Source organism: Chiloscyllium plagiosum, unplaced genomic scaffold (genome assembly GCF_037043375.1).
Source record: "Chiloscyllium plagiosum isolate Xiang-an unplaced genomic scaffold, Cpla_swu_hap1 HiC_scaffold_21, whole genome shotgun sequence".
Classification (NCBI taxonomy): Eukaryota; Metazoa; Chordata; class Chondrichthyes; order Orectolobiformes; family Hemiscylliidae; genus Chiloscyllium; species Chiloscyllium plagiosum.
Window position 1 is genome coordinate 52,065,721 of NW_028270159.1, and position 23,896 is coordinate 52,089,616.

Sequence of the window (23,896 nt, forward strand, 5' to 3'; positions counted from 1 at the left end):
ATTAAAGCAATGTAAGGTAGCCCTAGATTTCCAAATTTCCATTTGTAAGCTATTAAGTAAATTAAACACATCAGAAGTGAAAGAACATCCTTTGTCATTGTATGAACTTTGATGTATAATTAAAGTTTCTCAGAGGCACATTCTTCGATAACATAATCCCCCCTTAAAGGAGAAGGATTAATGAAATGTTGGTCTGGATTTTCCAATGGCCAGGCAGTAGTTATTCCACCACAGATGGAGCCATGCATAAGGACCTTGTTGAATCTCCATCATAATAGTCTCCAAAGGTCCTGATGAAAAGTTTATGCTTGAATTGTCGACTCTCCTGCTCCTCGGATGCTGCCTGACTGGCTGTGCTTTTCCAGCACCACACTTTTTGACACCAAAGGAGTTGCGCAGGAAATTGAATGTTCTGCTGGACAGTTCCACTGTACCTGAAACTCTCTGAAAGTCTCCATTTAGATTGGAGATTTTGGAGCATCCCAGTGAAATTAAGTAAAATAGTTATTTGGAAAGTTTATGTATGAAATACATAATCCAGGTCCTGAGTAATGATTCAACAGACTTCCATACTTCATACACCACCAAATACATCTCCCTCAAACCCTAACACCTCCAAGATATTGATTCGATGCAACCTATGACCCAACCACCTTGCTTTACTTTGCCCCTAACCACCCACTGCCACTGGATCTGATCCAATGCTCCTTCCGTACTGCCTGATATGCCCCTCCCTACCCTCAACATACCCGACACCCTCACCCCACCATTGTAACTGATCAAACTCTCTGCTCTAATGCCAGATGCAACCCAAATCTCCACCCCACTCCTGGACTGAACCTGACCCTCACTATCTCACTGGATGCAACCTGAATGGACATTAACATTTATTTGTTTACAAAAGTAGAAATACATCACATATTCTTTCAGAAATACCATTCATTATTCACTTCTATCACATTCTTCACAAATACACTTTACAGATCTGAAGTATTCTGTTATTTTATCATTGCAGGTTGATTCTGCGATCTTACATTCTCATTGGAATAGCAGTTGCCTGAGGGAAAAGCTACATGGTTTTAAAAAAATGTCTTTGATACCTATAAGCACTTGATTGTAACTGATGTGATTTATGTAAGATTTCAGTCAATGAATCAATTTACTTTATACAAAAAATCATTGTGAAATAAACTCCTATTCTTTTGCACTTTCATTTTAACCTTTGTTTTGCCTTTTTCCAATGTAGATCTTCCAGTTCCATGCATAATAAAAACAATATATTACCACAGAAATATGGTGCAAATGAGTGCGATCAAACATTTAGGTCAGTGTTAGTGATTTTTAAAAGTGAGTTTGAATGAAGTATCATAATTCATGACATGAATTTTTATAAAGTTAATGTACTTTGCAATTAGCATGTGCATTTTGATGTAAACCATATTTAATGATATGGAGGTGCCAGTGTTGGCCTGGAGTGGACAAAGTTAAAAATCACACAACACCAGGTTATAGTTCAACAGGTTTATTTGGAAGCACTAGCTTTCAGAGCGCTGCTCCTTCAGATAGTTGTGGAGCAGGACCATAAGACACAGAATTTATCGCAAAAGATTACTATGTCATGTAACTGAAACGATATATTGAACAAACATAAATTGCTGTTAAGTCTTTCACCTTTTAGAATGGGTTGTAGGTTTTGGTTCATTAATTTGCAAATCCCAGAGCTTCTTTTAAGTCAGATTCGCAAGATAACTTAAGGTTTTATATTTAAAAATGTGACATCGTAGCTCAAACAATGCATTAAAGCTCTGAGATTAGAGTCTGCCTCTATCCCAATCTTGAGTCAGATTGGTTCTGTTTCCAAAGTAGAAATTTATAAAATGTTACATTGCAGATTGTATGTTTTTTGAGCAAAATAGAATGTGTCTGCAATTATAATTCTGAGCTAACTTGTCACCTTTTTTCATAAAACCTTAAGTTATCTCAAGAATGTGACTTAAAAGAAGTTCTGGAATTTACATGTTAATGAACAGAAACCTGCAACCCATTCTAAAAGATGAAAGACTTAATAGCAATCTGGGTTTATAAATTCGGTGTCTTACGATCCTGCGACACAACCACCTGATGAAGGAGCAGCGCTCCAAAGCTAGTGCTTCCAAATAAACCTGTTGGACTGTCGCCTGGTATTATGTGATTTTTAACTATATTTAACAGTAACTACTGCTGGAGTCATAGAGTCATGTGACACAGAAATGGACCCTTCAGTCCAACCCATGCTGACCAGGTTTCCCAAACTAAATTAGTCCCACTTGTCTGCATTGGCCCATATCCCTCTAAACCATTCCTATTCATCTATCTGTCCAAATGTCTTTTAAATATGGTAACTGTACCTGCATCTACCAATTCCCCTGGCAGTTCATCCCAAATATGAACCAGCATCTGTAAGAAAATGTTGCCAATCTGGTCCCTTTTAAATCTTTCTCCTCTCACCTTAAAATAATGCCTTCTAGTTTTGAATTCCCCAACACTAGGGAAAAGAACTTTGCTCTTCACCTTATCTATGTTTGTCATGATTTTATAAACCTCTATGAGGTTACCCCTTAACTTCCTATCCTCCAGTGAAAAACCTCCCAGCCTATCCAGCCTCTCCTTATAACTCAAATCCTCCAGTCTTGGTAACATCCTTGTAAATCTTTTCTGCACCCTCTCAAATTTAATGATACCCTTCCTACAGCAGGGCAACCACAACTGTACATAGGACTCCAAACATGGCCAACCCAACATCCTGTACAACTGTAACATGATGTCCCAACTCCTATACTCATTGGTCAGAGCAATGAAGGCAATTGTGCCAAATGCTTACTTTTCAACCTTGTCTACGTGTGACACAACTTTCAAGGAACTATGCACCTGAACCCCTAAGTCTCTCTATTCAACAATACTCCCCAAAGCCTTAATTGTAAGTCCTGTGTTTATACATCTTACCATTACCAAATGCAACACCTCACATTCATCTAAATTAGACTTCTTCTGCCATTCTTTGGCCCATGGATTTAATTGATCAAGATACCATTGTATTCTTAGATAACCTTTTTCACAATCTACTATACCACCAATTTTGGTGTCATCTGCAAATGCTTCATATATTCTCCTGTGAGTTTTGTATGAATAATAAGAGTATGCCTCTAAACGTGATCAAATACCAAATATGTAAGTCTCTTATTGGATAAAAATATGAAGTGTATCAATGGGCTAGTATGTTAAATTACCATGTTAGTTGCTGATAATTGTAAAAATCCATATAATTAATTAATCTCCTTCAGGGAAGGGCACTTGCCACTCCTATACAGCTTTTGTCCACATAAGTTGACCTTATTGTCCCCTGTTGTTCTAACAAGGCACTCAGTTATGCATTGTTTCAGACGCAGCTAGAGATGAACAATAAAAACGTCCTTGCTAATATGACTGCAAATAAACAATTATGAAATTCATGTTACTTTATTTGAATGCTAGTTATGGTGGTCTTTATGTCATTTTCTAAAAAAAAGCTTATATATATTTTCATGATATATAAGTGAGTTAAACATATACCATAGAAGGTGATGGTGGACTGCTGTTTGTATGATTGGAACCCAGTATTAGTGGCACACCACAGGGTTCAATGCTAGGTCTCCTATTGTTCGTGATATGTACAAATGATATAGATGAAAATGTGGAGATGAAGTTAAGTCAATTTGCAGATAAAATGAAGATTGGCCAGGTGATTGGCAGAGAGGAAGAAGGTTTTAGGAGGATATAAATGGTTTGGTCAGATGTCAGATCAGTGGCAGATGGTATTTAATTCAAAGTTTGTGAGAAGATTTGTAGCTCGGGTGCTTGTTGTTGTGGTTCTGTTCGCCGAGTGGGAATTTGTGTTGCAGACGTTTCGTCCCCTGTCTAGGTGACATCCTCAGTGCTTGGGAGCCTCCTGTGAAGCTCTTCTGTAACGTTTCCTCCAGCATTTAGTGATTTGTATCTGCCGCTTCCGATTGTCAGTTCCAGCTGTCCGCTGCAGTGACTGGTATATTGGGTCCAATATACCGACCACTGCAGTGGACAGCTGGAACTGACAACCGGAAGCGGCAGATACAAATCACTATAAATGCCGGAGGAAACGTTACAGAAGCGCTTCACAGGAGGCTCCCAAGCACTGAGGATGTCACCTAGACAGGGGACGAAACATCTGCAACACAAATTCCCAGCTTGGCAAACCGAACCACAACAATGGTATTTAATCGTGAGCACTTTTCAAAAGTGCTCCTTTCTCAGTGAACCAGTTTGAGATGCATCTAAGGCATGTTTTATAAATGTCCCTGGACACTGGGGCAATTTAGCATGGTCAATCCACCTAACCTGCACATCTTTGGACTGAGAGAGGAAAGTGGAGCACCCAGCAGAAACCCACACAGACACATGGTGAATGTGCAAATTCCACACAAACAATCAACCAAGTTTGGAATCAAACCCAGGTCCTTGGTGCTGTGAGGCCACTTTTGTTTTTACTAGCATGTTGCCTGGATGGAACACTTCAGCTGTGAAGAGAGGCTGGATAAGCTGGAATTGTTTTCTTTGGAACAGGGAAGATTGAGACTGATAGAGATGTATAAGATTACAGAGTGAATAGAAAGTAGCTTTCCCCCTTAAGTTGAAGGATCAGTAGATTTGAGGAAAAGTATTTTCACCCAGAGGGTGATGGACATCTGGAATGCAGTGCCTGGAGGATAGTTGAGGCGGGTAACCTCAGAACCTTCAAAAAATACTTGGATGAGCACTTGAAATGTCATAATATTCAAAGCGAGAGACCTAATGCTGAAAAGTGGGATTAATGTTGTTTTTGCAAAGGGCCTCATCTGTACTGTCTGACCTTCTATAAATAACTAACAGGTGTATAAGTGTACTTATGCATAATGGTCAGTTTTATATCATATGATTGTGCTTCATAAATCACAATAATTTTTTTCTGTCTACTTTTGTTTTAACTTGTTTTTGTATTTTAGGTCCTTTTCTGATGAAACTGGATGCAAGGAAAACTATAGGTTAGTGTGACTGAAATAGCAAAACCCAAAATATTTAATTTCACACTATAATGGGGCAGATCTTCAACTTGCCATACCGTATAAAATGGCCATAGCAGAACAAAATTGGGCATTTCAGAGCAGATGTTGACCCATTATTCTAGTTTTATGCAAGAGCAACAAGGTGAAAATGTACCAAAGTGTCTACATTTTTGTAATCTGATTTTATTCTTGCAATACAAATGTTTATATTTCAATATGTGTCATCCAGTTAAGTAATTTAGCTGGCTGACAAGTTTGTGACGCAGAGAGACGTCAACAATGAACTGAGGTTACCATGAAGGACTCTGCTTCTCAACCTCTCTTCTCACCTGCTCAATGGGATACTGCAGAGGGTGGATGTTCTCTAACCCTAAGATCGGTGGTAGAGAACATAACACCAGATCCTACCAGTCTGGTCCAAGGTTTCCACCCATGTCAGTACAATCTCAGCCATCTTGACCTCCACTCTGTAAGAATGAGTGCCACCATCTTATCTCTGTTTCTGCACACACTTCCAACCAAGTCACATGGTCTACCACACTCAGTGTTGGAAACAACATCTTTTTCACTCATTTCTGTAATGATTGTTATTAGGTCAACCAGGTGGACCTTGTAGAATGAGTTCCCTGATTGGGGCTGTCAATCTGAGATTGCTGGCTGACAGATAAGAACAAGACTGTCGGACATTCTGTTCACTCTGAGAGCCAGCTCTGAGGGAGCTGGATCAGTGTCAAGGAATATCCACTGTAAATAAAGGGATGGGATACTGGCCTCTGGAGTTATTTTAGTGACGATGAGAGAAAAGCATGCTCCTGAAGAAATTCACTAGCAACAGTCACCTTTAAGTTGGGGTAAACATTTCTGGCACCAAGCATTACTTGGGAAGTTTGACTCATTTGATCTTGCTGTCGAAAACTGTGCCGGTATGTGGAAAGAATGTGTCACTTTTCCCAGCCAAATGACCTTAGGGTAGATGAGAATCAATAAGTAATTCTCCTGACAGCTTGTGGACCTGCAGCTTTTTCAGTTATTAGGAGCCTAACATTCCCTGAGGCTCCAGATACTAAAACCTTTCAAGAATTCATGGATTTAGTTAAGGAATATTACAGCCCCATGCCTCCACTAATTCTGAAATGCTATTGGTGTTACTCAGCAATTTGAGAACCAGGAGAACCCATATCGGGATTTTTGACAAGGTTAAGATGACTAGCAGAGGCATGTGACTTTGGTTTAACCCTTAGTGATATGCTGAGAGACCATTTAGTATATGGGGTTAGTGATGTAACCATACAAAAGCGCCTACTAGCTGAAGCCACAAACAAGCACGACAACTGGTTTATCATTGGAAAATGCAGCAAGAGGAGCATTAGAGATGCAGGGTATTTCGATGGAAGTGGCCAGTACAACTGAACTTTGGGAAACACTATTTGAGTAAAGGTAACTGCACAGCCTCACTCAGACCATATCCTGAACTGAGGGACTGTTGTTCAGTCCACAGCAAAACCTCAAAACAAAGCCAAGCCTTGGTCAAACAGTTAAAGTTATCTTCACGATAGAATCCAGCAAGCCATTGTAGTTGCTGCCAGTATGTGGACTTGGGACAGCAAAAGAGTCCCATTAGAGCTAAATTGAGTAAGAGAACTCATAGGGCAGTATCCATGAGAGTGCATAAGCTCAAAAGTCCACCTACAACTAGTTTGGAACAATTAAATTGCTGAGCAACATCCAAATCAGAACCAATTAAAATAAATGTCTGGTTAAATGGCCACTCAGTGCCCTTGACTAACTCTGCCTGGATCCCCTGACAAGTAAGTTTGCCCTTGACATGATTGAACACTACTTGTCTTCAATCTCAAGACATCACCCTATGATGGATGCCCATGCAGTGTGTTTGCCACATCAGCTGCTGGCACTTGGTGTAGGTGTAATGCTGGCATAATATGGTGAGCTGAGCTGTTGGTTTTGGGTATCCAAAATGGAGATCTGAAGTAACAAATGGCAAGCTAGAGTCACCAGGTATCGATTTTGACTTCCATGTCAGTATTTGAAGTATCTATCTAGTTTCTATTTGGCTTTTGGTAGAGTAGGAACCTATTTATGTGGCAAGATTCAGTGATAATGAGTCTAATGGACTTGTTAATAGGCATCTTGCCACTTTCCAGCTGGAATCTCATCTTAAAGCCCCAAAATCTATTGTAAAGTGTAACTTGTTGCTCCTGAAGTTGACAAAGGCCTCACTGTACTTCTCACATGATTGTCACCATAGCACATGTGTTCAGATCCCTCTAACTTTCCATCCAATGTCTTTCATGTTTTCTTTAATGGTTCATGCTCATATTTCTGGAGGTGGATTTCACCACAGAGAGGAGAATATAGGAGTCGCATTAGTTTTTGTGTCAGAAGCCCACCTTTGGAAACATTTTGGTACAATTTAAATTCAAATTCTTTATGTCTTTACACTTAGACTACTTGTTTGTTCATTTAGAACTTTAATTATTCAGGCAGTAGAAGACAGTTTAATGATATAATTTCAGGAGAGATTTATTGATTATTGGAGCCAGTACAGAACAAAGCTAGGCAGCAACTTTACTGGCTCAGTTCAAGTCTTGCTTTCTGATTCAGTCTGAGACATGGGCAAAAAATGGTCTCCTCTCTCTTTCCAGTGGTCTTGTGTTTCTGGCTGGAGATCAATGTCTTTTCAGTTTTAAACTCAGTGTGTGTGCATGCATGATCAGTGATGTTATTATACACTTGTTGTTCTAGAGGACAATGGTGGAACAATGTTAGTGTCCTTTCCTCTGAGCATGAAGGCCTGGATTCAAGTCCCAACTGCTCTGAAGTTGTGTAATAATATCGCTAAACAGATTATCTACTTTGATTGTTCGAAGAGAAACATAGCTGGTCCCTATTCAATTTGAGTGGTATGTGATCAGTTTCTAATTGGTCTCTTAAAAGTGATGGTCATCTCCAGAAGTCACTTTCTACTATCCCCTGGCTGATTCCATCAAGTTTCAATTATTTATGAGATTGTTCCCCTCCACATAGATTGTTCTGTTATTTCATCAAATTTTAAGACTGTCTATACACTTACTGGGGCCATCTTCACTTGTTTTTAGATGATGGGGTGTGTGATATCATGTCCTTTTGATTGGCAACCTGAGGTCATCATCCAACATGAAAAAATAAACATCGTTTTTTTGTAGAAATCCTATTAGTTGTGCTTAAGACACTTATTAGTGTGTTCTGAAAGAAGGAGACATCTCATAAACATTTTTTTAGTGGAAATTCCTGTTAATGTTAAAAACTGGCAAAGTAGCAAAGTAACATACAAACTTAAAACTCATGCAGAACTTATAAAGAATATAAAGCTTAAAAGTCTATGTAGTGTGTATAAAATATAAGTGCATAAGGACACTCAGTGTTAAACATAAGATAATGAAATACACTAATACATGCAGTTAATACATAGAGTATGATTTTCTGCATCCTGAGGACGTGAGAAGTAGAGTGGATGAGAGAACTTAATAAGGCAAGATCCAAAAGTTAGATTAATATTATGAAGATAAACTTTAATAATTAAGGTTTCCCCCACCGAAGACAAGTTGACCTTCTCACAACTACATGTCGGAAACCATTTGCATGTAGTTGTACCTCATTGATTGCACAACTTGCTGAAATTAACTTCGCCTTCCCACTAAACTCCTGCCCAGTCAAGGTAATCGAAGCTTCAAATCCTTGACTGCATAAGACAAGTCCATGTCGGTTGACGTTGCTGGATTAACATCAGAGCTGGTTATGTTCCTGCAGCATATGAGGCAAACACAATGTATGTGGATGAAGAGCATAGCAATATGAAATTGAGAAAAAGAAGGCATGTCATTCAAGGAAGTGTAGGGGTGGGCCATTTCTAGTATGGGGTTTGGCCATGGTCTAATGGGCAGCATGGTGGCTCAGTGATTAGCACTGCTGCCTCATGACGCCAGAGACCCAGGTTTGATTCCTGCCTCGATTGACTATCTGTGTGGAGTTTGCATGATCTCCCTGTGTCTGTGTGGGTTTTCTCCGGGTGCTCCAGTTTCCTCTCACCTTCCAAAAGATGTGCAGGTTAGGGGAATTGGCCATGCTAAATTACCCATAGTGTTAGGTGCATTAGTCAGAGGTAAATGTAGGGAAATGAGTCTGGGTGGGTTACTCTTCGGAGGATCGGTGTGGGCTCGTTGAGCCGAAGGGCTTGTTTCCACACTGTAAGGAATCTAATCTAATTCGAGGCCGAGGATTCGGCACCCTTTCAGCCTGGAAATTAGACCACAATCAGTCCTGAAAGTCGAGAGAAATCATTCCATATTTTCCTGACTAGTCAGTTGGAGCAAACTGCAAATCCATTCTGGAGGATTGGTTGTGATCAGACAAAATGTCATATAATTCAGTCTGGGAGACCAGGGGCTTGGTGGATGGATTGTCTATAATGGTTTGTAGTGACTGTCCAAGATATTCTCAAAGCTGCAAGCAAGTCATGTCTGATAATTAGTTTAAGTGTGTTAACTGACAGATTAGTTACGGTCATGGGGCAATTTGATTCATAAGGTGGGATTTGGATAGGACGGGGAGAGGGTAGAGCAGCATACAATCTCAAAGCAAGGTCAAGGAAAGTCTGGGTGAATCTTGGGCCAGCATAGAAATTGGCATCTCAATTCTGAGGGATTTTGGCCCCAACCCGTGTAAGCGAAGGGTCATTGGGGAAATAGGGTACACAAAATGGTGGAGAGGTAGAGAATGGGGACGTATTGTGAGTAATGGAAAAAGCTGTAATTCACCATAGCAAACACAAATTTCATAATTCACCACCTTGATCCTCTGAGCAAAGTAGGAGGGATAAGTAGTATTATATCAGAAACAGGGCAGAGTTGTTGGCTGGAATATCCAGCAGGGTGACTCCAGTAATCAGAAGGTTTTCAATCTTCAGCATGTGCCTCCAATTCCCACTTCATCAGCATGACTACATAGCTCATTCCATCCATTCAAGGGTCTCCTTGAGTCTGCTTCTTGGCCTATGCAAGGTGGCCATAAACTAGTCCAGATAGTTTATGGCAATCAAGAGGTGAGTTAGCCTGACTGCTTGCCCCTCTTCTGTGTTTATGTCCATACCCAGATAACTTTGGAAAGAGAGGATAGGGTGACACACTCAAGGCCTTCTATGGCCATTGGGAAATGCAGGATTGGAGTGAATTGTTAATTTTCAAAATTATGTTTTGTTAATTTAAACTTGTGTCCTTGATTTCTGTTAGAATGCTCCTCTAAAGTCCTAGCACCATTTTACTTGGTTTTTATTTGATTTGATATGGGGATTTGACTTAATTTAACTGGTTTTAAAAGAGTTTAGCTTATACCAGCTATCAAAAAACCTCTTTGTGAGTCTGCTTCTAATCAAGATGGCCCTAGGTAAGTCTGAGCAGGGGGCATTTTATAGGACTGCTTGGCCTGACTGCCGCTTCTCTGTTATACTTCCACACAAAGTGACATTTTAATTTCAGCTCAGTAAGTTTTTTTTTTGGGACTTTCTTTAGTTATTGTTTCTCTTTAAAGGATTGTCATTTTGGTTTCATTTCATCTAATGGATGTTAAAGTTATTTAAGCAGTTACTTGCACAATTCTAATTGTGATGGAATAGCAGTATCCCTCCTTGTAGTGTAGAAAGTTCAAGTTTCAGTCTCACCTCAGGATGTGGTGGCCTCAGAGGTATCTTGTAACATGTTATTATGGATCAGGCCAGACTCCCTCAAAATATTTTACCAAGGTAGCCTAGACACTTACTTTTTCTTATTTTAAAGGCACTTGTGAAGTAGATATTTCAGGTGTGATAAAGCTGGTCAAGCCATTTGGCTTTAAGCAAAACCGAGTTTATTTATACATTACAATTGAAACATGAACAAAAGAAAACGGAATTTAGAATAAGTTACCTATTGGAAAGCTTAACTGACCAGACACAACAACTTAACTAAGGAGCTGTTCCAACTCCCATAACATCCTATATACACACCCCTTGGCAAAAGGCATATTCAAAGACAGTTCTTACAGGCAGGAGAGATTCCGGAGGGAAAAATCAGTCAAGAATCATCTGCTGAAGCTTGGAAAATTTTTCAGGACTGCAGCAGCTTCTCACTATTACAAACCAAACTAGAAAAAATTGAACTGGGAGAACTGGCTCACAAACTTGATTGAAGAAGTAACAAAGAGGATTGATAGGGGCAGAGCGGTGGACGTGATCTGTATGGACTTCACTAAGGCATTCGACTAGGTTCCCCCATGGGAGACTGGTTAGCAAGGTTAGATCTCATGGAATACAGGGAGAACTAGCCATTTGGATACAGAACTGGCTCGAAGGTAGAAGACAGAGGGTGGTGATGGAGGGTTGTTTTTCAGACTGGAGGCCTGTGGCCAGTGGAGTGCCACAAGGATCGATGCTGGGTCCTCTACTTTTCATCATTTATATAAATGATTTGGATGTGAACATAAGAGGTATAGTTAGTAAATTTGCAGATGACACCAAAATTGGAGGTGTAGTGGAGAGCAAAGAAGGTTACCTCAGATTACAACAGGATCTTGATCAGATGGGCCATGGGCTGAGAAGTGACAGATAGAGTTTAATTTAGATAAATGTGAGGTGCTGCATTTTGGGAAAGCAAATCTTAGATGGACTTTTACACTTAATGGTAAAGACCTAGGGAGTGTTGCTGAACAAAGCGAACTTGGAGTGCAGGTTCATAGCTCCTTGAAAGTGGAGTCACAGGTAGATAGGATAGTGAAGAAGGCGTTTGGTATGCTTTCCTTTATTACTCAGAATATTGAGTACAGGCGTTGGGAGGTCATATTGCGGTTATACGGGACATTGGTTAGGCCACTGTAGGAATATTGTGTGCAATTCTGGTCTCCTTCCTATCAGAAAGATGTTGTGAAACTTGAAAGGGTTTCAGAAAAGATTTACAAGGATATTGCCAGGGTTGGAGGATCTGAGCAATAGGGAGAGGTTGAATAGGCTAGGGCTGTTTCCCTGGAGCGTCAGAGGCTGAGGGGTGACCTTATAGAGGTTTACCAAATCATGAGGGGCATGGATAGGATAAATAGTCAAAATCTTTTTCCTGGGGTGGGGCAGTCCTGAATGAGAGGGCATAGGTTTTAGGTGAGAGGGGAAAGATATAAAAGAGAACTAAGGGGCAACTTTTTCACATAGAGAGTGGTACGTGTATGGAATGAGCTGCCAGAGACAGTGGTGGAGGCTGGTACAATTGCAACATTTAAGAGGCATTTGGATGGGTATATGAATAGGAAGGGTTTGGAGGGATATGGGCCGGGTGCTGGCAGATGAGACTAGATTGGGTTGGGATATGTGGTTGGCATGGACGAGTTGGACTGAAGGGTCTGTCTTCGTGCTGTACATCTCTATAACTAAATGGCCACTCCACTGCCATTCTTAAACTAGGCTTATCCCAGACATTTCAGCATCTCGACCTTCATGATGTCTCTTCAAAAAAACCCAAGGACGTAATAACCTTTTTAAAGTAACAGCATCGTCACAATGTCCAAACAGGTTGACAAAAAATGTTCACAGTATCCACTGCCCCTCTAAGTGTGATTCATTTGTTCCTACTGTTCTAAAAAGAATATCTCAACCATTCACTAGAGGGTGTTTGCAGAGCCTAATGGTACATTCGAGGCCTTCACTTCAAATGGTATTTAATTTGAACTTTAAATTTGAATTTGAGCATGTGATTTTTGTTGCAGTGCCCCTTTAAGCCTGGTATTCTTTAATTTGGTTTAAATTGATTTAAAGTTGTTTCTGAGGAATTGTCTAATTGTGAGTGGTCTCATAAGGTTCTAAGTGAAAGCGCACTCTATCCTGATTGAAGCAGCAGGGTGAATTACAGCTTAATGGGAAAACACTTTACTCAATATTCTGACTGCAGAAGGAGAAAAATATCTGTACTGAAGTGCCAGTGCCAACATAGATGTATTAAACTGAATATTACATTATTTTGCTTGCATCAGGTTTTTTGTAGTGTTTCCTGCCATAATGCTGCATAGGTTCTTTTGCCTTATCTTACCAAACACCTCACATTACCTACCCAATCTCTGTGGCATCTCTCACACCTGATTTCCACCCCAATAACCTTTCTCAAAACAATTTGCCTTTTGGCATGTATCTGGCCAAAAATCAACAGCATTTCACTCAGGCCTTCTTTAAGAAGCTGCTGGACAAGCATTGGCAATCAGGCATTGTGTGACTTTGCGGCCCTTTAAAAAGATTATGTTGTCCTCGATTTTCTTCGAGAGGGGTCACAAAGGCCAGAGATTTGGATTTGTCTGGAAATACCTATTTGAAAAGGCTTTTAAGTATTTTTAAAAAATACTTGTACAATGAAAAGGGAGTGGCCAGTTCTCCCAGTTCAGGAATTTTTCTGGTTTGGTCAAGTTTTAGCTGGGGACCTGAAGAAACTGCTCCATGCTGATCCTGTCTCTTTGACATCTGTCTTGTAAGAACCTGTATTTGAATTTATCTTTTTGCCAAAGGGGTGTTATAGGATGTTGCAGGACATTAAAACAGCTCTTTGTTAAGTTGCATTTTTGTGTCAGTTGGGTTTTCAAATACTTAAGATATCCTAAATCCGGTTTTCTTTTGTTTTTGTGTAAATAAACTCTGTTTCATTGAAAACCGAGTGGTTTGACCAGCTGCATCACTCCTGGAATATTCATCTTACATCTGCGTAAAGCAAAAGTTAGGATTTGGGCTACTTTCTTAAAATGTTTTGAGTGGGTCTGACCTGGTTCATAACAATTGCTCCTCACTTGCAGAGGCCACAAAGCCATGCTGCTCATGGCACATAGCACTTTGCTCATTCCACTAAAATGGGGTGGGGGCTGAAAAGCTCTTGTCCTACTGTGCAGCCCTATGCATTCAGAAGAGCCCTGTGGCTGTGACCTATTCCATAGCTGGGTGCTCCTTGACCCAGCCTGTTGTTGCTGATGGACTTGACATCAGTCCCGTTCCTCCTGCAGTTGAGTCTTTTCTGTTACTCACAATGTGTCACTTGCTCCTTATGTACTCCTCACCATTTTATGTACTCTGTTCCCAGTGGTGAATATGATTAAATGTATGAAAGAGTGTCAGTCTTCATCCTCTCAGATAGGTAGCCATAGCAATCAATATGCCACCCAGTGTAGAGCACATCATTCTCAGTGGAAAGGATCTAAATTGGGCACTAAAGGAGGGAAAGAGTGCCTTAAATCTCAGAACAGCAATTGGTGGAGTACCCCTTTTGATATTGATCTCCCTGAAGATAAGGACTGAGCATACTTCACCACACTGTTTCTATGAGCAGTTTGTAAATAGAAAAGTATGACTGACAACACAGACCATGCTGGACACAATCAGTGCCGGCCTCTGCATAGATGTCAAGTTCCACATTCCCAGAATCTGCACATCCTCTGTTATCTTGCCCTATCCCAAAAGCTCATTTTAACTCTGCGAATGTGGGAATCCACCATAATGACCTTCATTTAAACTGTCTCCTGGAATTGCACCTTGCTGATATCCAGTATGCTTCTTCATACTTTTCCTTTCGAGGTCATTGTGGTGGTATGGTCAGTAAGCCACCTATGCATAGCTTACTGTGGTGTCCAATGGTGGTCCATAGTCACTCCATTCAACTTGAGTTTTCATCCTGTTCATAGGATCCCTACTTTGTGGAAGCAGGTGATTTGTCCACACCAATACTCTAAAGAGCATCCTACCAGATAAACTGCCCTCTATCCCTGTAATCCTGCATTTCCCATTGCTAACCCCCCTAGCCTACACATCCATGGACACAATCCGCAATTTAGCATGGCCAATCCACCTAACCTGCACATCTTTGGACTGTGGGAGGAAACCAAAGCATCCAGAGGAAACCTCTGAGACGTGGAGAGTTTGTGTAAATTCCACACAGATAATCGCCTGAGGTTGGAATTGTACCTGGGTCCCTGGCGCTGTGAGGCAGCATTGCTAACCACTGAGCCACTGTGCTGCGCCTCTTATCACCACAGTTCTAACCTCCCATGTCCTTGACTCCCTGACACCTTCTGATATCTCTAGTGCACCATTCGCTCCCCATCTTGAACCCTCCTGAGACATTGACGGATGGGCACCCAGGACTGTGCTCACCAGACTTTTGGCTGACTTCAATGAACAGCACGAGACATGACCAACCATATGTGGACTGACAATATGCACTTCCCTTGCCTGCTTGTGTTGGCCCTCCAGTCTGACCACTGAGTGCTGTCTGACTGTATGACAAGTCCCCTAACCATGTGCCTCCAAAGTGGATGACTTTGTATAACAAGAAGTCCGTCTGTGCTAAATAATCCCTTAAAATAGCAGTAATGAAATCTTTGATTCTTGCTGAAGTGCCAATGTGCAAGTGACATAGGACCGCATCATAAGGTAAATCAAGGCTTGGAATGGAATAAGTATCTAAGTAGGTGCAAAATAAGCAAGAATGAACAGAGCAAGCGAGCAGCCTGAGATGTAACCTGGTCCAGTGCTTCAACTGGATGTCTGTCTGTGTGTGCAAAGTAGCCCTGCTGCAGCACTCTCAACATTAGTTGCCAGTTTACATTGAAATGCACATTTGTGTCTCATGAACAGCCTGTCAGCATATTCCTGTAAGGACATTAGGGTTGGCAGATGCCGGATGACAATGTCCTTAGATGAAGAGTCTGTGTAGCTGATGGCTATGGTTTGTTCCCACATTATTTTCTGACAATCAGCGATGATCATCATTAGGTGAAAGTGAGGACAGCAGATGCTGGAGATTAGAGTCAAGACTAGAGTGCTGCTGGAAAAGCACAGCTGGTCGGGCAGCATCCAAGGAGCAGGAAAATAGACGTTTCGGGCAGGAGCCCTTCATCAGGAATGAGGAATCCTCATTTAGGAAACCTGGTCAGCATGGATAAGTTGGACTGAAAGGTCTGTTTCTGTGCTGTAAGCCTCTATCGATTGATGATCCAGGACCTGATCCACCTATCCCAGAGGACTGGTCTATCAACAGCTTTTCTACCCCTGGATCTACAGGAGGCATTCAGCAGGGTGGATCATGTATATTTATTTGGAAATATGCAAGTATTTGCGTTCAGGACGTAGTTCATTACTGAGATCTGGCTTCCTCAGAATGTCTAATTAAGTTTATAGGTCTATGTCAGCCCGTTCACTTTCCTGCTCCTTGGATGCTGCCTGACCTGCTGTGCTTTTCCAGCACCACTCTGATCTAAACTTTGGAAAAGACTATGTCAGGGCTGCTTAGTGTCTGACTAGTTGCAAAAAGAAAAGTTTCCTATTCAACTTTTTTAGAGATGCTATTATATACCTGTGGAGAAGATGGGACTTGAACCCCAGTTATATTCTGTTTGTGTGGAACCTTTTCTGTGCTTGCAAATAACATCTTGCAAGGTTGTCAGGTTGTTACTATTGTGCAAGTTGGGTCTGGAGGGTAATCCTTCCGGCTTACTGTAAAGACCATGAGTTTTTTTGTGCTTTTTGAAACTCTAGACTGAAATGAGAGAGGACTGTTTTGAAACCTAGGGATTTTCAAGACTGACTGCATGTTTTGAAAGTAAGGTATTTGATATATTTAGTGGATCCTGTTTGAACAGTTGTGAGCTCCAGCAGTGTGCAAGCGAACTAGAGCTGAGGGATTGTTTATAAGTGAAGCTACAGACCAACCATCAATGGTTATAATTGTTAAACAGGTAGCTGAACATCTAGGGTTGTAAACAAGGTAGTGTGAAGCTAGTCACATTGGAAGAGAGGAAGGTCTAGTGGTATTATCATTTCAGAGACATAGGCAGATCTAGGGACCTGGGATCGGATCCGACCATGGCACACAGTGGATTTTGAATTCAATCTGGAGAAGCTTAAAAATCTGATAATGAGTGACTATAAAACAATTGTTGGAAAAGTTTGCTTCACTAATGCCTCTGAAGAGAAGAAAACTGTCCTTACCTGGTCTGGCATCATTGTGACTCCAGACCCATTTCAATGCCCTTGACTCTTAACTACCCTCTAAAAACAGGCATTTAAGTATATCAAACACTAGAAAGGAAAAATAGTAATGAAACCACGTAGACCACCTGAGATCCATTGAGGCATCACAATTGACAACAGCACAAACAGCCCTGTTGATACTACAAATTCAACCATACTAACATCTGGGAGCTATTGCCAATATTGGAAGAGATGTCTCAAGTCAAGCAACAGTCTGACATAGTCATTCTCATGGAATCATACCTTATAACACATGAGACACCACAAGGACCATTCCTGAGTATGTCCAGTCCCATCAGCAGGACAGACCCAGCAATGGAGTCACTTTATCAGTCATATTATGTACATAGGCAAGAGGCAGTTTCTCTGGCAGTCCTCAATATTGACTCTGGACCCCCTGAAGTCGTATGGCATCAGGTCAAAGATAGCTATTGAAACCCATGTACGTGATGAATCAATACTCCTCCATATTGAACAGTACTTGGAGGAACCAGTGAGGGTGGCAAGGACACAGAATGCCACCACCAAAAGTGGCTTGGCAGTATCACCACTGACTGAGCTGGTCAAGTCCTAAAGGCTATAATCGTAGACTGGGTATGTGACAAGTGATAAGAGAACTGACAAGAGGGAATAACATACTTGACCTCAACTTCACCAATATGCTTGCTGCAGATGCATCTACTCATGACAATTATTGGTAAGAAAGACCACCACAACATGCTTTGAGAAACAAACCCCTGTTTTCAGCCTTCAATAGTATTTGTGGCACTATCATTGTGCAGTATAGGATAGACTTCAAACAAATCAAGCAACTTAAGACTGGGCACTGTGAGTCATCAGCAGCAGCTAAATTGTACTCCAACACAATCTGAAACTTCATATCTAATTGCAGATCACAGAGCAAGTGACATGCTTGTGGTCATGATAGTATCATATTTTGTGTGTTGACAATGAAATTAGTTGCATGTGCCAAAATTGCTGCAATTGCAAATAAGTCTTAATAATTTGAATATAAGCCAAAGTTAAAAAAAGGTTCAACTACATCAGGTGTTGTGCATAAGTTTTCATCATGGAAATAGAGTCATAATAGCATACAATCCTTTAGGCCACAATGTCTATTCGGACCAGCAAACAGCAAATTTACCTCCATTGATCCATTTCCTTCTCTGCTCTGGCATTTTAACTGCTCATCCAGCTGCAAGAATGCTTTCCTGCAACACTCTCTCAAGCAGCAGATTCCATATTCCTGTCACCCTCTGGGTGAAAGAATATTTCCTCTGATCACCTCTAAATCAGTTACTCCTCACCTTCAACTTATGCCTTCTGATCTTAGACAAGTTTGCCATGACAAAAAGATTGTCATGATCAAGCCTATCTACGCCTCAAAAAATATTACACCTCAGTCAAATCCTCCCCCGTTCAGCGTCCTCTACTCCAGGAGAAACAAATCCAGCCTATTCAATCTCTTCTCATAACTGAGATTTAACATCCCGGTGAATCTCCTCTGCAATGCCTCCAGCGTAGTGACCTTCCCATAGTGTGTCGACCAGAATGGCACACAATATTCCATCTGTGACCTAACCAATTCTCTACAAAATTGCAACAAGACTTCCCTGTTCCTACAAACCGTTCCCCGGCAAATGAAGGCAAGCATCCGCATGCCTTCTTCACCACACTATCTACCCATGCTGACACCTTCAGGGATCTGATGTCCCTTTGTTCTTAAGTACTCCCTAGGGACCTAGCATTCATTGTGCAAATTCTTATTAAACCTCCTAAAATGCATCACCTCATATTTATCAGGATTAAATTCGTGTACAATTGCTCTGCCCAATTTGCCAGCTGATCGATATCAGAGTGTAGCCTGTGTCCATCCTCCTCACTATGAACAGCACCACCCATTTTCATGTCATCTGCAACTTATTATTTCTACCTTCTATATTCACATCCAAGTCATTAACATACTTAACTAACAGCAAGGGTCCCAGCATTGGTCACTGTGGTACACTACTGGTCACAGACTTCCAATCACAGGGTGGCACAGTGGTTAGTATTGCTGCCTCACAGTGCCAGAGACCCAGGTTCAATTCCCACCTCCGGCAACTGGCTGTGTGGAGTTTGCGCATTTCTCCCCATGTTTGCGTGGGTTTTCTCCGGGTGCTCCGGTTTCCTCCCACAGTCCAAAAATGTGCAAGTTAGGTGAATTGGCCATGCTAAATTGCCCGTAGTGTTAGGTGAAGGGGTAAATGTAGAGAAATGGGTCTGGGTGGGTTGCTCTTCGGAGGGTCGGTGTGGACTTGTTGGGCCGAAGGGCCTGTTTTCACACTGGAAGTAATCTAATCTAATCAAAAAAAAAACTTTCCACCATCAACCTTTGCTTTCTATTTGCAAGCCAATTTTGGATCTAGTTTGCCAATTTAACTTGGATCCCATGGGCTCTTACTTTTGGATCAGCGTTCCATGTGGGACTGTGTCAAAGGTCTTACTTAAGTCCATATAAACCACTTCACCTGCACTACTCTCATCAATACTTATAGTCACCTTTTCAAAAAACTGAACTAAATTTGGCAGACAGGATCTCCCTCCAACAAACCTGTGCTGACTATCTGTAATCAATTTCTGCTTTTTCAAGCGTTAATTAATTGTGTTCCTCAGAATTTTTTTCAATAATTTCCCTACCTATCCCTGCTACCCTTCTTGAGCAGGTGAACCACATTAGCTATCCTACAGTCAACTGGAACTTCACCTGTGGCCAATGAAGTATTAAATATTTCCATCACAATCCCAGCAATCTCCTCCCTTGCCTCCCATAGCAGCCAGGAATACATCTGATCAGGCGCTGGGGATTTATGCACCGTTATGCCTTATGAATCATCTAATACCTCCTTATTAATCTTAATATGCTGTAGAACATCACATCCCAACTGAAACCTCCAGCTACAATGTCTTTCTCCTTTGTGAATACAGATGAGAGATATTTATTTAAGATTTTGCTCACATCCTCTGGCTACATACACAGACTGTCCCTTTGTCGGCTGCAGTTCCTGGCAACCTCTTACTATATTTATAAAATGCCTTGAGGATTTCCTTAATTCTTTCTAACAAAGATATTTTGTGGCCCCTCTTTGCTTTCTTAATTTTATTTTTAAGCACTTACGACACTTTCTATATTCCTGAGGGGCCTCCCCAGTTTTAAGTGTTCTGTTCCAGGTAAGGATGAACATTTCTTTCTTTAAAGGGCATTCAGACTGGTTTTTTTAAATTGGCAATGGATTCAGTACTTCCAGATTTTTATTGAATTCAAGCTCCACCATCTGCAATGTTGGGATTTGAACCTGAGTCCTCACAACATTGCCTTGGTCTCTGGATTAACAATTCAGTGATGATACCACTAGGCCACTGCCTCCCTATGTACCTCTTTCCTTTTCTTTATTAACCTCTCGATATCCCTTGACATCTAAGATTCCCTGATCATTCTGCATTTGCCCTTCACTTTTACAGGAAGTGCTGCCTCTGAACTCTCACTATCCAACTTTTGAAAGACTTCCACCTTACAAATGTAGACTTACCTGCCAGTAGCTGCTCCCACTATATATTTGCTAGATCCTGCCCTAATGAAATTGAAATTGACCTTCCCCCAATTTAGATACTTCACTTCTGAACTATCCTTATTCCTTTCCATAGTGACTTTGAAACTTACAGAATTATGGTCACTATTCCTAAAACGCTCACTCTCACTAACACTTCAGCCATCTGACTGACTTCATTTCCTAGGATTAGGTCTAGCAGTGCCCCATCTCTACTAGGCCTATCTGTACACTGGCACAAAAAACTCTCCTGATTGCATTTTGGTAATTCCATCCATCTCATCTTTTTACACTAAGGCGATCACAGTTAATGTTAGCAAAGTTGAAATCCTCTAGTACTATAACCCTAATTCTCGAATTCATTCCTGAAGAAGGGCATGTGCCCAAAACGTCGAATCTTCTGTTCCCTAGATGCTGCCTGACCTGCTGTGCTGTTCCAGCAATAAAGTTTCAGCCCTAATTCTCTTACAACTCTAATTTGTGCACATATCTTGCTCCTCTATCTGCCTCTGACTGTTGGGAGCCTGTAGTATAATCCAAATGTGATCACCCCCTTTTATTTCTAAGCTCCCAACCCAAATGGCCTCATTAGGAGAGCCTTCTAAGACATCCTTCCTCATTACTGCAGTAATGGTGTCCTTTGTCAGTAATACAATGACCCCACTTCTCTTACATTCTCCTCCCATCACACCTGAAACTTCTATGCCCTAGAATGTTGAGCTGCCAATTCTGCCCTTCCTTCAACCATGTGTCGGTGATTGTTACAGAGTTTTATATTATGTTGCACAAAATAAAAGTTTACATACTAATGTAAATTTTTAAATATTTATTGTATTTGTCTTTTAGGTCTGGGGTTCCAGAAGACTGTAAATTTGGAGAGAAAAATAATGTAACTAGTTACTTGGAAACCTGCAGGTGAGTCTAACTTAATTTTTGAGTTAAAGAAATATCTGCCTAATCTCACAATAAAATTAATTTGTCCCATCACATTGCCCCAAGCATAAGCTTTACAAGCTATGTTGAGCTGAATTTATGATCAGAATAGCAGTTCCAAACCTATAAACAGGAGCAATGATGTTCGGTATTATTCCATTGCTACTTGGCTGAAGAGGTGAGATACCACATCTTCTTCAGCTTGCTTTTAAAGAGAGATTGCTTGTGGGGCATTTTATACAGCTATTGGAATAATCTCCAAAAATGTGTCATAGTCATATCGCATAGAAGAGGCATTTTGGCCCGTCTTCTCTGAGAATGTAGAGCTCTGTCTATTGGATCTTTAAAAGCTTGGATAGACCTTTTATATCATCAGCTGTTGGGAATCAGTGATTTGATTTATATAATCACATCTGTTTTCAGTATTTTAATAGCTATTCAAGTACCTTGAATCAAAAATTGTGCAAATAATAAAGCTATTTCTTAGGATAAAAGCAGGTGCACGCTGCTTCGCCTTTTCTACATTAATTTCACTGTCCAGCACTTGGCCCATTGCTTTGAATGTTATGACATTTCAAGTGCTCATCCACAAACTTTACTCACAGCCTCTTAGTATCTTGCCATTCCTTGAATCCTTTGTCTTATTCATTCTTGCAAAGTACTGTACTCTATGACATCACCTCACACTTACCAAGGTTAATTCCATCTGTCACTGATCTGCCCATCTGACCAGTCTGTCTATATCTTCTTGCAACCTAAGACCTTCTTCCTCACTATCAACCACACGCCCAATCTTTGTGCCATCTGTAAGCTTACTTATCACCATGCCACATTCTATTCCATGTTGTTTATGTACGTTTTACTTGCAGACCTTGCTCAAATTCATAGTTTGCATTTGTGGCGCCACGATTGACTATTATTTCATAATGCATGCCCATGTTGAGGGTATGTGGCAGCTCTAGATCAGTGATGAACCCATGATAGAGGCCATTAGGAGTTATTTAGGTTTCTTATCTGAATTCTCAAAATGGTGTAATAAATATCTTCTCTGAGAATGTAGAACTCTGTCAATTGGATCTTTAAAAGACTAGATAGACTTTGTATATAATCAGCTGTTGGGAATCAGTGATTTGATTTGTATAATCACATCTGTCTTCTATTCCAGTACCTTGCATCAATAAAGCTGTTTCTTAGGACAAAAGCAGCTGCATGCTGCTTCTCCTTTCTCTGCATTTGCCTGCTGAAGACAGAAAGAAAGCAACTGTACAAAAAGTGAAGCCATTATAATGTTTATCTTACTGCTTATCTGGCATAATTCCATCAAATTGTGGTTAGCTCTTTGGGGAGCCCAATAACCAACCATCTCACACGCGCCCACAATTTAGGTGACACCTAAGACTTTGTGATACATTAAAGTTGAAAGCCATGTATCCTAAACTTACATCAGAGAAATATGCTAGCAAGATTAAATTTATTGGTATGCTTGATGTAAGTCATGAAAAGATGCATTCAAGCTGTGCATAATTATATTGTTATTGCCAGTAGGCTTTCACAATTTAGTCAAAAGAAAGTGTTCGTGAACGTGGCAGTCAAAATAAAATATCCTGTGTCAGATTAAGCTGAGTGTGCTTTGCAAGTGTATCTTCTTACAACTACATTTTCTTATGTGGCTGACATCCTTGCCATCCTGCTGTGGGTGTGACATGAGGAAGCATCTTTATAAGGCTTCTTCCTTCTGATTTTTTTGGTCCACTAATTTTCCTTCGAAATGATAATAATAGTAATGACCACTGTTGCCTTCACTTTCAAGGTTTTGTCTCTATTCCGCTGCCACTTCCCGGAAAATAAAAGTCAAACTTACAAATGACCTTGTTTGATTCATCATTGTCCAGGTCATGACGCTGAACATTATGCAATCATCAACAAGTATCCCCATCTCTGAGCTTATGATGAAGGGAAGGTCATTGATGAAGCAGCTAAAGATGATTGGACCTAGGACAATCTCTCCTGCAGAGAGATCACGGAGCCAAGGTCACTTATCTTCGTACTAGTTTAGATTCCAACTAGCAGAAGGTTTTCCCCTAAGTCTTATTGTCTGTAGTTTTGCCAGGGCTCCTTGATGCCACATTCAGCGAAATGAAGTCTTTGCTATCAAGGGCAGTCATTCAGACTTCCCCTCTGAAGTCTGGTTTTCTTTTTATATGTACAGT

The 23,896-nt window shown here is 40.8% G+C and overlaps 1 protein-coding gene across 1 annotated transcript in view; it reads left to right on the top strand.

The window, feature by feature from the left end:
* The window catches only part of LOC122564715 (uncharacterized), a 110,239-nt gene that overhangs the window by 388 nt on the left and 85,955 nt on the right, over positions 1-23,896 (top strand). The window contains exons 2-4 of the mRNA XM_087998696.1: positions 1,247-1,324; positions 5,034-5,072; positions 21,600-21,668. Coding sequence (XP_087854822.1) covers positions 1,247-1,324; positions 5,034-5,072; positions 21,600-21,668 — 186 coding nt within the window. The remainder of the gene's footprint in view (positions 1-1,246; positions 1,325-5,033; positions 5,073-21,599; positions 21,669-23,896) is intronic.